At 42.3% G+C, this 17,984-nt stretch overlaps 1 protein-coding gene across 1 annotated transcript in view; it reads right to left on the bottom strand.

Moving 5' to 3' along the window:
• Positions 1 to 321: 321 nt before the first annotated feature.
• Mtbp (MDM2 binding protein) overlaps positions 322 to 17,984 on the bottom strand; it is a 69,502-nt gene continuing 51,839 nt past the window's right edge. The window contains exons 16-22 of the mRNA XM_013512840.1: positions 16,190 to 16,345; positions 13,225 to 13,320; positions 8,075 to 8,338; positions 6,249 to 6,492; positions 5,403 to 5,516; positions 1,918 to 1,983; positions 322 to 1,358 (exon numbers count right to left, since the gene is read on the bottom strand). Coding sequence (XP_013368294.1) covers positions 1,320 to 1,358; positions 1,918 to 1,983; positions 5,403 to 5,516; positions 6,249 to 6,492; positions 8,075 to 8,338; positions 13,225 to 13,320; positions 16,190 to 16,345 — 979 coding nt within the window. The 3' untranslated portion in view covers positions 322 to 1,319. The remainder of the gene's footprint in view (positions 1,359 to 1,917; positions 1,984 to 5,402; positions 5,517 to 6,248; positions 6,493 to 8,074; positions 8,339 to 13,224; positions 13,321 to 16,189; positions 16,346 to 17,984) is intronic.

The following is a 17,984-nucleotide window of genomic DNA, read 5'->3' as shown; positions in this document are numbered from 1 at the left end:
AGCTCCGTTTCTCCGAAAACATTTCCTTCTTCAAAGCAATGCTTGGTGTGCCCAGTGCCTTTAAGATTTCATTTGTGCTTTTGATCTATAAACTTCAAATGCCAGAGCGTCTCTACTGTAGCTTTATAGTAGATCTTGAAATAAATCCTTCAGCTTTCTTTTCAAGTAAAAAATATTTGGTTACTTACGTCCTTTTTAACAGTGGTTGAGGCAGTTTACTTTTATGTTTATGCTTTTTATTCAGAAGGACATAATTTATATATGCTCAATTTCAAACAACATTACAGAAGTTTATTCAAAATCTTAAAACTCTGAACATCACTTAAATATTGTTCAGTGGTATCAGTCTTACAACTTGTCTTAATCCATAAATGGGAAGTATGGTAGGAAACCAAGATCCTTGGAAGAAAGGAATAAAAACAAAACGATGTATAAGCTGACGCTGGCAGAATTTAGGACTGACCAGGTAGCGAGAGGTTCAACAAAAATCAAAGTGTGCATTTTCCCTTCCACGCCTGAGTCAGGTAACACTGTTCATACCAACCTTGCTGTGCTTCACCTTCTTCTCTATAAAAATGGGACGCACCTACCTCACAGGGCCCCTGTGAGGTACTCAGGTACAGCTCTTAGCATTATGCTCAGCACAAAGCTAGCCATGACTAGCATCTTCCACGAGCCTGGTGAAGTCGGCTTTATTTTCCCAGTTTTTCAAAGAGGATTCCAGATTGTCTACTGAGGGAAAGATGTTTTTCATCCAATCTGTACTCAGGGTCATTTTCATCAGTCTTGCTTTCACAGTATTTGCCTTTTTGTTTCCCACTTTTTGATCCTAAGTAAACATTAGTAGCTATAAAAGTGGTGGCTCCAGGGCAGGGGCCTGGGTGAATGTTTTGTGGCAGTATTTGTCAACTGGAAGAGGCCCAATAAACGATGCTGTGGGAACACGGGGAAAGCGGCGGCAATACCCCATTTACGACTCAGGAGTGGAAGCAGCCCCGACAACGGAGACCTGTCACCCAGCTTTAAGGAAATACTTCTCTTTATTGTCATAATTAAGATGGTAAGAGTAAAAATTTTAAAAGAGATAATTTTAAAAATTAAAATATAGTAAACTGTATAAAATATATACATATTTAAAAATACATTAATTGAGCATTACCAAAACTATGTAAATACAGAATACTTACAAAATGCATTAGAAATATTAACACCTATTATCTGAAAAAATTTAAAATTTGTTTCTAATTTTCAAGCTAAGGAATAAAACAGTAAGCAGTAACAAGACGACTTATTCTTGTCCAAAAGAGAATGATTCTGTATCATTTCTTGCTTGCTTTTTCCAAGACCCATTCAATTACCTGGAAAGAGGAAAAATGTAATTATGGTACCTTTCTATTAAAAATACAAGTGAACAAATACAAATAATACATATTATTAAAACTTCAAATAGAATGGTAGAAAATTTAAAGTAAAAAGAAATATAGCTAGATCTTATACTTAAAAACATTTTATTTTCCAACAAAAGAACTCCTGCTAAACTGCCAATTTTGAGTACTATATTTTTCCCTTTGGACAAATTTCTGCTCTGTTTTCAACTTTATTTCAAAATGTGTTTTCAAAAGGCCAGTAAAAGAAATTAAGCCAAACTTTGAAAACAGCTAATCAAAATGGATTAGTTTTTCTAGTTTTTTGAATTATTTAATTTTTTTCTTTAATACCATTTTAACAAAGTAGGCTGTTAATTATTATTAAATACTGTGCCTGAATAACTTTATTATTAAGTAGCTTAGAAAGTTTTCAGAGGGACATTGTTGATAAGACCAACACTAATTCTTACTACACATGTAGCAGCAGCAAACATCCTGAAATAAATGTCCAGTTCAAGGGAATGTCGTTTCTTGAGGATCATTTATTTACCTGTACGACATTGTTGTTTGCTGTTTTCTTCATTTCTTCTGATAGTCCCCTTGAAGTTTTAAGATCCTAGACAAGACGAAAATATAGCATTTTGCAATTTGTACATTAAATTATAGAGAATGACTCACTGGCATGTAAGTGTGAGGTTATCCTGAATAATTCTGCAAGTATCAAATGCAATTAGGGAAACACTACCAAAATCAACCTGAAAAATGAAATACCCTAAGCAGAACAGACACGCATCCACCTAAATCCCTGTCACCTCAGCTCACGTCCCAATGGCGCTGACCCAAGTGTCAGGGGAGAGCCACCCTCCACCAAGGGTACTTATTTGTGTATTTGCTTCATTGTATATGAAATAAATACACAGTCTGTATTTACTTTACAGGTAACATATCTGTTTTTCCTCTTTCTTCTTTTCGCTGTTTCACCGTGCCACAAACAGGGACAACACAGGAAAGGAAACTGAATTCTGACCCTATAAACTTAACCACATCAATCAGATTAAACAATTAAAAAACTGAGCCTGGCGTGGTGGCGCACACCTGTAATCCCAGAACTTGGGAGGGTGAGGCAGAAGGATCGTTGTTGAGTTCAAGGCTAGCCTGGGCTACAAAGTGAGTTCAAAATGAGTTATGAACTGCATAGTGAGACCTTGTCTCAAAAAGACAAAAAAAAATTTAAGAAACTGGATTATAAAAGAATAAAACATGGTCCTTTGCCAAAGCTCTAAGCAGAGCTTCCTAGAATCAGCCCCTTGTCAATACTTTCAGTTGCTCCCCTTTATCTGTGCCTTCTCTCTCAGCCGGACATGCTTCTGCTGCTTCCTGGGGTCGGTACTCGGTATCAGAGCTGATAAATGGCTGTGGACGGGCTCTTGTACACGCCACCTACCTTCTCTCCCCACTCCACGACATCTTTCTTGCAGTAACTGAAATTTTTGATCAGTAAATAGTGCTTGCATTGTTGAGATAAACACTGTTCGGTCCCAAGGTCATTGCGCTATTATTGGTCCAATGGTTCTTTCACCCAATGTTCTACACTCCCTGTAGGCAAACACCTTGTTTAAGTTTTGCCCTTGCTTTGTTTTCCAGGCTATACTTCTGGGTATTTCCGCTATAGACCTGTAGGACTGTCTTCTCCAACCTGCTGCAGTTAGGTCCAGCAGTTCCCAAGGTCTGTTCCTTTCAGGGCTTCTTGTTCTGCTTATGATTCTGCCCCTGGTCTGCTGATCTTTGGCTTCTAGATGATTCCTCAAGGGGGAGGCACATTTTCCTAAACCACCTGTGTTTGAGACTTCATCAAATCCTCACATCCGCTGGACTGTAGACAGGTATCAAACGGGAGGTAACCGCTGTTCCCTCAGAATTCAAAGGTACTTTTTGCCGTTGTCTAGTTGCCATGTCATGGTGGAGAAGCCCCTTCTGATTCCTAGTTCTTTACATGTGAGCCACATTCTGAGAATGTTCTGGAAGATGTCCCACTGACGCCAAGGGGTGGAGCCGTGACACGGTGACACGGCTTGCAGCAGGGCCTTCATCCACCAAGCTGTGCTGCATGCGCCTTCCCAGCAGGCTTCAGTCCTTCCCTTCTGGGAACCTCTGGTTATATTTTTGACAATTTTCTCTCCTTTAGTCTTTATTTCCAAAACTCCCATTATACGATCATTGGACCTTCTGGATTAATCCTTCAATTTTCTTTTGCTTTTTAATGTTTTTCTCATTTCATTCTAGCTTCTGGTAATTATTTTTCATCTGAAAGTTCAGCTTTTTCGATTCCATGGATTTCATCGTATTTTCAATTTTAAGATTTTACGTTCTGTGTAATTTTTGTTTTAGGAGCAACGCCCTGTCCTAGTTGTACGGACACAGTTAACGTCTGTGTAAGAGGACTGCACTTGCTCCAGTGTGCTCCTCCATGTCCTGTCCTCCAGCCTTCTCGCTCCTTGGTGCCTCGCATCAGGTGTTGGGGCAGCTTTCTGCGGAGCCTGCCCCTCCCTGGCTGGCTTCAAAGAGCGACACTCGAACTTCGGAGGCCTTCTCTGTGCAGAGCTTGTCACAAGGCTGGGTGACCCGGTGGCCAGTTGGCCTGTGCACTGCAGGCTTTATGTCCCCGTGACAATTTCCCGCCCTGCCGCGGAGGTGGGGAGAGCGTCCTGAGCAGCAGGCCTCGCAGTGCCCGAGTGGGAGAGGGTGCAGAGCACACTGCAGGCCCCGCGCATGTGGCAGAGCTTTACTGACTTCCTCCCAATTCCAGCCAGCACCTCGTCCATCCCTGCTTCTCTGACTCCTGAGCGCCTTGGAGACGCTGCTGGCTGACCTGGTGACCAGCTGGGTCTCCCAGGCACTCCGGCTGGTGCTTAGGCTGTGCTCCTTGTAGTTACGCTTCTGCGTACTTGTTCAACGAAACACATTCCCCTGCTTTTTCTTCCCCCTCCCCATGGTCTTTGTTGTGGTACTGTTTGGCCTGAGAAATCTGACACACAAAGGGAGTTGTGCGCATGTGCTTACTGTGCAGTTTTAACCAGAAACCTACATGTAGCTGTCCTTCAAGTCAGGAACTCAAGACGGAGACAGTCTGACACCATCTAAGTTTTAGGAAACTGTCTTTTGAGTGGCTACCCTATCCAGTGTCGTAACTAATGGTGGGTCCCCAAACGGAAACTGGGCATTTTCATAGCATCCAGTAGCTTTTTCACTCTATATAATAATACAATTGTCAATTAAACTAATTAATTATTGATGTTTGAAGCTCCAACTGAAGTGGTAAGACTTGTGAGGGGAAACACTGAGGATTAGTTAAAACGTAACTTCATGAAATAAATCAGACTTGCGTGTGTAAACAGCATATTGTCTCCCTAGTGTAAGAAACGGAAAGAATAAACAAGATCCAAAATGTACAACAGACATTGTGAAAGGGAAGAACAACTGGGACGGGGGAAAGGAGAAAAGAAGGAAGGAAAAAAATATATATATATATACAAGATAGCTAAGATAATTATACTACTAATTTCTATTAGTTCATTGAAAGGAACAGTTTGTGCTTATATTGTTTGATCAATTTTTCATGCCTATATTTTATAATCTGAGCAAGTACTCTGAAGAAAACAAAAAATACTTTAACCATTGTTAATCTCTTATTATCATGTTTTGAAGTCCTGTATCATTTTTATTGTTTTTTTCCTTTCCAATAAATTTTTTTTTTTTTTCCGGTACCAGGAATCAAACTCACAACCTTGTGCTTGCCAGGCAGCTGTGCCACTGAGCTAAATCCCCAGCCCCTCCAATAAAATTTTATTAAAATTTTTAAAAAAGTAATTTTATAGGAGGACTAAACTAAATATAAGTATTTTTGCATTATTTTTCTATCTCCATTTACAAAAATCTAGCAACAATTTCTAGCATAAAAAACAGCATAAAACATGTTCTCATGAAATGGGACATCAGACAGAGAAGAAACGTTGCCACTGATGGGGAGACACCGACCTTCAGGTAGCACTTGGAGATCTCAAAGAGCCGCTGGCTGCACGCAGGGAAGCACTCGTGGGCCTCCGTGATACGATGCTTCCTCAGGGACTCGACCACCACCTCCCTCAGCATCTTAAACAGAACAAGCACAGGAGAGCAGTGAGGCCTCTCGGAGAAGGACGAGCATTTCCGCGGGAGCTCACTGTGACTGAGCTGTGAGCTCCACTGTCAGCCGTGCAAGACAGCAAGCGCATGAGGACAGCAGGGTTAGCACGTCAGCAGGGACTGGCTGGAGTTCCCGAGAAAGGAACTGAAGCCGGGAGTTCTGAACTGAAATCTGAGTGCGACGGTTGTACACAACAGGGATATGCAGGTGTTGTACACAACAGGGATATGTAGGTGTGTGTTTATTTTTTACTGTGGAAAATTTCAAGCAAAGTGTCCTTTTTGTTAGTTTCTCATTATTGGGGACTGGGCCCAGACCCTTCACATTGGTATATCCCCAGCCCTTTTGGTATATTTTACTTTGAGACAGAGTCTCTGTGAGTTGCTAAGTTGCCTAGGCTGGGCTCAAATTTGGGATCCTCCTGCCTCAGCCTCCCAGAGTGCAGGGATCACAGGTGTTTGCCACCACAACCAGCTAATTCCTACCTTACATATCTGCCACCTAGTTTGAAGGACGATCCATTTCTGGCTGATTTTGTTTCATTTATCCCCCTACTCACTTTGCCCATCATCCTAATTCTGAGTGGTTTTAAATTCGAGACATTATTTCTTTTCACTCCTACAATCTTTAGACACACTTTACAAGGTTCACATGACGGGATTTCTTCATGGAGAACAGGAAGGTGAGGAAGTCAGTACCCGAGTGTGCTTCTGGGACCTTGACTCCTTCGTGCGCCTCGATGGTTTCGATTGGCGCGTGCTGCTCTGACCAGAACCGCCCCTTCTCACGACTTCCGGGGCTTCGCCGCCAGGAACTGGAACCGCAGGGTGCGTCACGGCTGACGGCTGCTTCGGCTGTGGTTTCCCTGACGTCACCGCAGGACGCCGACTGCTGCCGCGTGGCTGCAGCGGAAGCGAATCTGAGCTGTCCGATTTCACGGGCCTAGGACGAGGGGAAATCGAGGGCGTGCGCCCCGTGAGTCCACAGATGTGACAACTGCACCCAGACACACACTCAGGAAGGGCAAAGCCTCTTGCTACTCTGCCTTGAAGAAGCAATCAACGATGTTTTGTAAAGTTGGTCCTTTAGTTCTTCAAATAGAGAGTGAGTACAACAGGAGACTGCTCAGCAGACGAGGATTTCCGCTGAGGGAAGCAATGAGCAGTATTCCTAACGGCTCCCGGCGCCGTTTAAACTCCTCATCCTCAGCCATGGCACTCGAGGTGGTGCTCTGTCCACACTCAGTGTTCATCTTCAAGTACTTATACTTTTCTACTGCGACTTTTTTTTTGAGAGGGGGTCTCGCTATGTAGTTTAGGCTGGCCTTGAACTCACTATGGAGCCCAGGCTGGCCTCGAACACATGGCGATGCTCCTGCCTCAGCCTCCTGTGTGCTGAGACTACAGGCATGTGCTACAATGCCTAAATTCAAAGACAGAATTTTAATAAAGAAACCCCAACCTGCCTCTTATGGTACCTATGCCACTAACTGCCCATGCAAAATAAAAAACAATGTTTAGAAAAGCACAAATAACACTGTAAAATTTGCTGTTGCTTCCACGGTTCTAAAATGTTCACACTTTGCTCCCAAAGACTCAAGGTTTCCTCTTGTGAGAGAGAGTTCCCTCCAGCTCTTCAGCTAATCTGGACCTCACTGCGCACTTTCTCTTTCTCTGATAAAAAGAAAAAAATCTTTTTATCAGTCACAGTTCAGAAACTACAATATAGTTACAAAATATAGTATACCAGTGTTAATGCCTTTGCTGTCTACCTTTATCAGAAGTAAAAAGTACCAGGAGCTTATAAAGTTCTCATAAAAATCATTTAGTTATTCCATATCAGAGAAATAGTCTTCTACTATTTTTATGTGTTCAGCAAAGATGCGAAAGTTTCACTTTCATTTTGTGGATTTTTGAAGGTTTACATACAGTAAAAACTTAAGGCTTGGTTCAGATGCCAAGAACCTAAATTTGATAGTGGTAAAGATATAGGAATTTGATAGAAACTGCAGTGTGTATTTCATAAACTTCTAACCTCTGAGCAAGTATTTGGAGATTTTATTTAGTGAGCAAAAGATGTATCTAAAAAGCGTCGCAGGATGTACTGGCTTGAAAATTACATTTTCCACGCACCCAGTGGGTTTCCAACGGTGCCAGTGCAGGCAGGAAGCTGAGGCAGGGGAAGACAGGGCCAGCAGGAGAACTTCCGCGTGGGCTCCCTCTTCACGGGGCAGCCTGGGCTGGGCCCGGCCCCCGGGGGACACCTCCGCTTGGACCCCACGATCGGGGTGCTGGGGACAGTTCGCCAGCACAGAGCAAGGGGCATGTTTGGTTCCACGTCACTTCCTGTCCTAAGGCCTAAGCAACATGGCCCACTGCTCACGATACACACAGACTTCCTATCCTGAAGGAATCAACGTAAAGCTATGCAGAAGGAACTTGAACTAGGTAAGACGACCTGGGAGAACGCCCCCGCCCCAAAGTGCTTTCTGCCAAGAGGCAATTTTTGGAACCCGGTGCGTCACCTTTTGGGGGGACGGGGGCAGCTCTGGCCCCTGGACCTCCGCTTCAGGCGGGCCGCTTCGGTTCCGAGCTCGCTCTGCAGCGCCTCCCCGTCGGGCCCGCTCCCGGGCTCCAGAACCGCAGGCGACGGCGCCGGGCTCAGCACGGCGGGCCCGGGGAGTCCGTCCCTGGTGCAGGTCGTGTGCGTTTCGTACCGAATGAGCCGAGACTGCAGTTCTGAAAATCCCCCGTCTCTCTCTAAAGCCTTCCGGTCGTCCAGGCAATATCTAGACGAGGCCAAAGATGGTGCAAATGAGCGCATGTAGGAGAACACGGGCGAGCCGGCTCCAGGCCCTCCCGAGCGCCGCCCACGCGCAGACCCGGGCGACGGCCGCCCGCAGGCTCCGCGCTCCGGACAGCGCGAGGGCTTCAGAGTGTAAAGCACAATCTGACTTCTCCTCCGCCGTGTTTCTGGGGAACAGACTGAGTGCGCCCAAGGCGTACTTCCGAAATAATACTGCTGCTGTTATTAACACCTCCTAAAACGCTAGGACCCGCAGGCTTCCCAGCACCGCTGATCTATACCAAGGTGAAAGGAGGACTTCCGTTAAAAACAGCGAGTTCGTTTTCAAGAGATGAAGTGTGTATAAAAGCATCCTACACTGCTCTCCACGCAGCTCTGAGCATCCTCACTTCTGCTAAGGCTAAATCCTCATCTGACTGACAGGTTTTCCCTCAAACCTCTGGCTGTCTGGAGATCCGGTTCCCAGCTAAATCGGATTCAGGAATCAATGAAACGTTAGCCCAGCACATGCTCGCTTCTAGGTTCAAAGCAATCCCATGGTTGCTACGCACAACCAATAAGCATATGGGAGAAATCACGCCTGAGAAACACGGCCTCGCCGAGGTCTTCCCTTTCCTCCCTTTCCTCTCCTCCAGCACAAAGGGGAGCTGTGCACGGTCTCACGCACAGGAAGGGCTGGAAAATTAATCCCTGTCACTGTGACTGTCCTTTTTCACCTGTAAAATTCCAACATGGCCCCTCAAATCAGATTTCTGGGATTCAGCTTCCAAGGAGTGGATCATTATCCAAACAGCTGACTGCTTGGTGGAGGTTTTAAAAACTTTATCTTTCCAACGTGCCACTTAGATACTGGATTTCGAAGAAGCCAGACTACGATATCTAATTCAGGCTAGTAAATCCCTGGACTTAAATCCGGGCTCATCTACTTCCTAGCCGTGTGAACTATGCTTCTTTTGCCTGACTGCAGCGTGAGATTTATAGTACTTATGCCCTTATCTGAAAGAACTATTGGGAGGATTGCTTGAATGGTACATAGGAACATTTAGGATCAGTGGCTGGGGCATGGGCGCGAAACAGGCAATAAATCTATACTGCCATTACTATCACCATCAGTATTAGATTTATTTTCTGCCACAGCACATCTCAGAGCGTGCTAAAAATATACACCAGAGTGAGAATTTAAACCCAGCTCGGTGACTTCAGAGCCTGATTTAGTACACTGTCTTCTGTAAGGTTAGGGTTGCACAGTGCCTGCCTGGTAAGTGCAAGGTCGTGAGTTCGATTCCCGATATCAAAAAAACCAACAAAAAAAAAACCAAAAAGCCAGGCGTGGTGGTGCAGGCCTGTAATCTCAGCACTTGGGAGGCTGAGGCAGGAGGATCGTTGCGAGTTCGAGACCAGCTTGGGCTACAAAGTGAGCTCAAGCCCAGCCTAAACTGCATAGAGAGACCCTGTTTCAAAAAGACAAAAAAAAAAAAAGGTTTACGGTCATCTGGTGACCAGCAGTGGTCAACATAAGGCTGAATATTAGAATCGCCCCAGGACCCACTCCATGTCAAAAGTTTCTCATTGAATTGGTCTGTGGTGGGAACTAGTCACTGGCATTTTTTAAAAGCAACTATGTAAGACTATGGCTGTGTTAATTTTTTGACTACAGGAGTCATTTCGTTATGTATGCTTATCAAAACATCATGTGATACATGCATCTTAAATACACACAACTGAGACGTGTGCTTAGGCGATGCTAATGTGGGCCAGGATTAAAAACATCTCCAATCTAAGCTAAGAGTTTACTGTAATTGGTGAGAAAACTGACGCTTCAGTGAGAATGTTAATTGGTGGCACATCAGGGACTAGAACTTAGGTCCCTCAATTCGCTAATATTCTTTCTTTAATATGTTGTTTAATAAAATGTATTTCATTAAAAATCAGCAACTACAAGTGTGTCTGTGAGTTTTACTTCTATCCTAGGCAAATGACAAATACTAGAGTAAAATTAAGAGCTATGAATTTTTAGAAAGTTCCAGGCAAGAGGTAATGTGATGCCTGATTGGTGTGAACACAGGGAATTTGGGGGGAAAAGATGCACATTTTCATTGTAAGAATGTTTTTTTCTACCTTAACATTCTGTTTCTACAGTGCAGACATTTTTCTTCCAGTTGTCTCTTGACCACAGCTGTTCTTATATCATCCCCTCAACCCAATTATCTATGCTGTACGAGTTCACTTTAATTGCCCTTAAAATGATTATACTATGATTTGTCACAGAAACAAAAGGTTCTTTGTAAATTAGAAAAGAAAAGAAACAGAGTAATGGCATACATTTGATTTTAGTTAAATATTTATCGCAGGATGAATGATTACAATCCCATATTTTCTTATAAAACAATAACCCAAGTTTTATGGGTCCTAACAGAGAAGAATGCCCCTAAGATAACAAAGCTATTTTTGCTTTGTAACTAAAAAGACAGATAAAAGACTATCGCGTAGCCGGCAACAGCAATGAATTCAGGGGAAAACTGCCAAATCGTCTGGAATAGATGAAAGAAAATTTTCAAAGCCAGAGGAGAGGCCGGGTGTGACAGTGTGACTGCCACGCCATGACAGCAGAGGTTCACCTGCTGTGTGGAAAACACACTTTCCCCTCAGGGGCCCTTACCTTCCAGGAAGGGGAACACACGAAAGAAACAAGCCAACGGTGCCTGGACTGCACTCGACCTTAATTAAGAAACACCAATTTGCACCTAAGCAGTTAACGTATTTGTTTCCAAACGGTCCTTTCTGTCAGAGGAGGGGAGGGGCTTGGGGGCTTCCAAGGCACAGGGCAACATAAGAAGAAATGGTTTTCTCTGCGGGTTTTGTATTTCCTTTAATATTTCCTTTGAATGTTGGTTTCTACCCCATTACGCTGAACATAAACAGGCCGTCGCTATACACACCCAAATCTTCTAGGAAAAAACACGTCTGGAATAGCAGCGCTGCCTCCCTGCAACTTTGCTTTTCCTGTCCCAGTGTCCCTTGTTCAGGGAGCATACATTTATAGGAAAGAAAACCAAGTTCAGCCAGATCCATGCGTGCACACTTGATCTTGGAGGTAGGAAGGACAGAGCAGAGGACAGACAGCCGACACCTCCAGTATGAAGGAGTCTCTTGCCGGGCACGTGTTCAGAGGGACAAATAAATTAGGCCCTCCAGGAAAGAACCCTCAACTACAACTTCATTTCATATTTTAAAAGTGAATGTCAAAGATGACATATCTTTTACAAGTTCCATAAACTTATGGATTCCATTGAAATTTTTCAATGGTGAACTAAAGACAAGGAAAGAAAACTAGGGGGATGACACTCAGGATGAACAGACCCTAAATTACAGTATTTGGGGAAACATAACCTAAAGTACAGTTACGTGACAGGCACCTCAGCCAGCTGTGAAGATGGAATTATCAGAGCTCATTTTATTCCAATCAGTGCTTGGAGGAGTTTATGGGACCAAAGAAGCAAAAAAGACATTTGTCCTGGGGTAAGTTTTTCGTCCCCACAGCAAAGAATATGTTTTTCTCCTATATAAACAGTGTTTCCTGGTTTTAACTTTCAGATTCAACTTTTATGCAAAATACCTTAAAAAGTGCTCTTTTTAAAGATAGAATAAATTAGGAAACGCTAAAAGTATTGCACAAAATGAAGGATATACTGTTTCACAGGTCACGGAATATGAAAAAGAAGTTTTAAATATAGTTTTAGAAGTGAAGAGAAAATGAAATTGAGAATATGGGGAACAAAGTTTTCATTTTCCATAGCAGAATCAGTGATATCTTACAGGAAGACACTAAAAAACACCAACAGAAGGATAGCTTCTAGAAAAGAGAAGTGCTGGCGGGGAAACGAAAACCAAATAAAAAAGGTTTTTCTGAAAACCGAGCCTGGACACTAGCAGCAACAAAGACTTTGTTCTTGTTACAAACTTTTCTGTGATGTTTAAGCAAGAGGTTTGTAGTAAAATAAAAAGGGCAGAGAAAGGCTACATGAAGATAACAGAAATAGCTGACAACAAAATGGCAAAATAAATAACACAGACATCGACCATCGACCACTCTGCTAGGAAACAATGATCTTCATAAGTTCTCAATTTAGTCTCATGCAATATAATAGACAGGTTACAAAACAAAACAGCAGTACTTATTCAAAAAGAAGCATGCTACTTCCTCTTCCTACAATCTGAACCTTTATGAAGAATCAAGCCTTGTACTATTTTAATTTATGGAAAATTAGTATAAAAATAATGGCTTACTTTCAGAATGTGAAAAATTTTGCAAAATGAATCACCAGGAAGGTAAAATTCCACTGTAAAATATATCAGCAGCAACTTCCATTTCCTGCCCCTGTGAAAATGGCAGGTAAGCACTTGACCCCTGAAACTGCTAACACCATTTAGCAAGAGAATCCCTAAAACGGCCAATTAAAATCCTGTAAAGAAGTATACATAATTTACATGTTAAACAGGGACACATCCCATCTCATATAGTTTCTAGGCAATTACAGTGCAATTAGTGACCAGAACATTAAGGTGAACCATACTGCAAATACACGTTAGCAATGCGGGGGCCAAAATAATGCTGACTAAAGTATCTCCTAACTGATAAGAGGGCTTTACATGATGTAAAACTGCTAAGCACCAAATAACTATTTTCTTCAATGGAGGACAACTTATTTGTATATGTGCTACTTTTTTTGCTGTTGTTTTTTAGGGTTTTGATACGCTTTCTCCTTGGTTTTGTCTCCATGTCTGTTATTTCATTAGTCTCTTTTCACACTTTCATGAGAGGAGCTACATGAATCATGAGCAGAAAAGTACAAATAAATAAAAACTTACTCAATTCCATGATAATGACACACTGAGGCTTTCTCAAAAGGTAAGACCCGAAGTTTCCCAGGACTAAGTTCTGGTGTCAAAACAAAAGTCTTGTCCCTGAAATAAAAAGTTTTTTGTTAGTATTTAAACTTTATTTAGTGACAGAGAAAGAGTCTAAAGACACCAATCTGACTTCCTCTCTCTGAACCTGGTGTCAAAGGTCAAAGGTCACAGTGCACCAGGAAGCCCGAGGAGGCCAAGGCAGCAAGGGCAGGTCTGTGGGATTTGCCACTTCTATTTTCTGTACCTCCAGCTTTTGACATTAGGATATGACTTATTACACAATACTATTCTGGGAAATGGGTAGATCAGAATAGAAAATGATCTGGAATGGAAGTTCAGGAAGTAAGATTATTTCTAAAAGTTCTACTTTTTGGGGGGGTGAAGTACATTCCTATTTATTCATTGAAACAAGGCAATAATTAAAGTTAGCTTTTTGGCAGGGGGATAATTTGAGTGAACTTGAAACTCTGACAACAAAAGAAGTCTTTATTTCCCACCATAATGCTGATGGGACTCCGGTCTTGGGCTGCCTGACAACGCAGTGAGCCTGGTGTGTAATTTCTGTGGGAGCAACTTTCTAATCTCAGCAGGAAGAGACACATGTGGACTTCATGTGTCAGACTGCTCCCGGGTGAAAGTCCATAAAATTTCACGCTCAACCCCTTCCACGCCCGAACCTGCGGGGACCGGTCCCAGTGGGGAGAAGGAGGTCGCTGCGTTCAGAATAATCCCCTCGCTTATTCTGCCTGGGTCAGGACCCACCGTTCTTACGAAGCTCATCACAGTCCTGACATTCAGAACTCGCTAGGTTAATGCGAGAACTGCCCAACACTGGCTTTCACACGGCTCTGAAGCGGAGTAAAGTACCAGGGACTTTGCATTCAGGACAGATGGAAATGCTACACAGAAAGGCGAGCGCGTACGCGAGTACCAAGAATAAACTTGCTGACGTATTTCCCTCTTAGGACACTAGCAATGAAAACTGCTCTTCTGCCATTGGAAATAATATAAGGTACTATGAACAGTATTTCAAATTATTACATAAAAGGTAAAGCATGTGCCCATTCATGAATCCTAAAATACAATTCTGATATTCTAAACTATTCCAAAACAAGTCCTGAGTAAACTGCAGGGACGCTGGCGTTCTGAGGACTGTTTATTGAAACGAGTAACTGAATCGGAGAGACCTCTTTAAGTGTCCGGCATTTCAGCCGTCCCCCTCCCTGTTGTCTCCCATTTCTCAGGTCAAACCTTCCCTCTCAGCATCTATTTTTCTCTGAGTTTCTCTTACAGCTTGTTCGTTCTAAATGGCACACTGTACAGACGGATGGGTCAAGCTTGCGCTTTAACAGGGCCTTGCGGATGGCTCCTGGCACAGGCAGACGTTTAGTGAGATCGCGTAGACTCCTGGCTCTGCCCAGGGGGTTCCTCCTCCAACTTTCATGTGAATGGAAGATACATCTGATAATGAGCCACACAGTTCTTTCCTGACATCAAGAATTACACGCAACTTTCCCAAATAAATCGCCTGTTAACTATACAAAGAATTACCGCCCCCCAACACTGCATTTAGAAAGACATGGTAAGAAAAGAAATCTACCTACATAGATAAATAATTCGGTTCTGGCACACTCATCAGGCTGCAGTTCATGCATAATGATTTGAAAGGAGAGTAATGTATAAACTAAGTAGATGAGACTCTATACTACTGTCTTAATTCCCACAAAATAGGGTTAGCACTCTCTCAAAGCTCCGAGAAAAGGAAAATTATTCCAAAATTACCTAACTTTTATGTCATTAAGATAATTAAGTCATTAAAATCCAGAATTATTAAGATGCTTTCAAAATTGCTCCCTCTCTCTCTCTGCAGTGAATGCACACAAAAGACAAACATGCTATAACAATATTTTTGAGATGTAACTACCTTCAAATTAATCTTCTTGAAAATTTACCTTCAGAATCAGAAGTCATCACAGCATAATTCAACACACGGTTTGTAAAAAACAAAAAATCAGACAATTTTAAAGACCCTTAGGAGGTTTTCAAAATAATGGATTAACAATTAGAAAGAAATTAGGCAATGAGCAAATTATTCGATCTCCACAAGTAGCCAGTGTCATAGTTCTACTTATTCTCCAATCCACTTCCGCAGCATCCAGCATTTGTTAACCAGTAACACAGAGGAAGCTGTCTTAGAAGTGAAATTAGCTGTAAATTATTCACACAGATGCTGAGGTCTTGGTAATGTCACAGTGTTAAAAAGCCTTTTTATTACATTTCCCACCCTCGTCAATTAAAAGGCTCTGGTTTCTGCTAGTATTAGGCATAAGTGACAATGATAACGCCAAGTACAGGCAAAATCCAAACTGGCAAGTAAAAAAGAATTTAAAACATTTTTATTTGGGATTCGAAATGTACTTATTTCCTAAAAGGTGCTGTCCTTTGTGTATAAAGCAGAAGTCAGTAAATTCTATAAGGAATGTATTTAGGTCTCATTTATTATTTCTATTTCCCTTATATTCAATATCACAAGCCTGTAGGGCATTTGGATAATAGAAAAAGTCAGGATTATAGCTGGGCAGAGTGGTACATGTCTGTATTCCTAGCACTCTGGGAGGCTGAGGCAGGAGGATCGCAAATTTGAGCCCAGCATGGAAAACTTAGCAACTTAGTAAGACCCTGTCTCAAAACATAAATAAGCAAACAAACAAAGAAACAAAGAGCTGAAGATGCAGTTCAGAGTGAAAGGCCCACGACCACCCCTCAACCCTCAGAAAAGCGATGACACAAGGCCAGCTGCTGAACACCAGAAGCAAACTGTGATCTGCTGAAGCAGCACGGAGCGTCAGCCAAAAGCATGCAATGCCATGTGGCTTTAAATGATTCTTAAGAGTTAGCTGGACACCCTAAGTCTTCAACGTACCCCTTCTGCAGGGGCAAAGGCTGGAGGTCTCCCACAGGCAGTCCATCAGAGGTAAAGTACTTGAGCAGCTCCTTAGCATCCAGCAACAGGACCGCATCTCGGGGGCCCTCTTTATGGCCCAGCAGCTGCTCCGAGGACTGAGGCAACGAGCCGGCTCTGGACAGATAAGGTTATGCAGGTTTAGTACAGATGCACATTCACCACTGCTCAGAAAAGGTGATAGGGACAGAAACCAGAAAAACACACAAGGAAAATGGGAGCATTACACATTTCAGAAAAACAATGAAGTAAAATCTTTGCAAATCAGTTTCAAACTATATTTTCAAAACATCTGTGTCACACTGAAACTTGGAGAGGCCACGTCAATAATTCTACTTAAATATAAAAAAAGCATAATTTCACCGCTTATAAAAGATGGTATATTAATTATTCAGTAGTATGAAGTGACCACTTCTATAAATTTAAAATCTAAATTTCCATGTTTTGAAACCCTCTAATATCATAGATTTCTGAGGGCAAGGACTGAATGTTTCAATTTTCTATGAACTTGAAAGATTACTGAAAGCCCAACCATGAAATGAGACAGTAATCGGGTTCTCTCCAAGGTCTGTTGTCACCATGATCACGGCACTCTGCGGAGCCCCTGAATCGCTGCCACATCTGAAATAGGTACAGGACACTACACTCTGCAAATTGCCTTACCTACAGTGTGTTCTTCATCCGGAAAAACCCCTTAAAAAAGATGGGATGGCTCTTATTTCAGAATGAAGTAACACCCAAACATATGTACTTTATAAAGTGAAAACTGAATCTAAAAACAATCATTACTCCTATATTTCAGCTAATGAGACTGGCACAAAACAGGTTACATTACAGACCCGGGTGACACAGTTATTTAAAATGACACTCAGTACAGTACTGACTCCAAAGTAGGCACTACTTCTGTATCACTCTGTAAGTCAAAAAAGCTCACAGGAAGTTGTAAATATTGAAAAGAGGAAGATAGTTTTATCAAGCACTCAATTACTGCTCACCATCGCTGTCCCTACAACATAAATTATTACTATTTTTTGCTGGGTATGGTGGCACACACTTGTCATCCCAGCACTCTGAGAGGCTGAGGCAGGAGGATCACAAGTTGGAGCTCAGCCTGGGCAATGTAGCTTAACATAAAAAATAAGAAGGGACCGAGGATGTAGTTCAGTGTGACGGACCTGGTCTCAATCCCTCAGTACCAGACGACAACAAAACAAACACATCTTTCAATACTTGCATAGAAAACTGACTTCCTAAACTTGTATGAATTTATTTCCTGCGTATTTTGTTACTCAAAATGAGCATTTTTATTGATAATTACCTGATTAAAATACTGCCCTGGGTTTAGATCCCTATTTCTACACATTAAGGATCATTCACATGCTCACGGTGCCCTTTCCCCTTTTTTACTCCTTTCTTTTGAGGGGGTGCTGGGAATTGAACTCAGGAGCTCATGCTTGCCAGGCAGGCGCTGTGCCATTGAGCTATGTCCCTGGCCCTTCCCTTTATTTTTAAATTGAAACTATAAATCTAAAAAAAAAAGGAAAGAAAATATAAATAAAATCAAAACAGCCAAACGAGAAAACCCTTAAATACATCCTCTGAACTTCACAGTCTAAGAGGGCAGGAAGGGCATGCACAATTTAATTTAATTTCTGTGTGCGTCCTGTCTGTGACTGACAAAGGCTTCTTAATGAATATTATTCTCCATTCTGCAGACCAGCTATAGCGGCGAAATGTACGATTTGCATTTATATAG

The sequence above is a fragment of the Chinchilla lanigera genome, unplaced genomic scaffold, assembly GCF_000276665.1.
Source record: "Chinchilla lanigera isolate Chin_1 unplaced genomic scaffold, ChiLan1.0 scaffold00016, whole genome shotgun sequence".
NCBI lineage: Eukaryota > Metazoa > Chordata > Mammalia > Rodentia > Chinchillidae > Chinchilla > Chinchilla lanigera.
The sequence above is the reverse complement of the archived record's forward strand: the minus strand, read 5'-3'. Positions and strand labels throughout refer to the sequence as shown.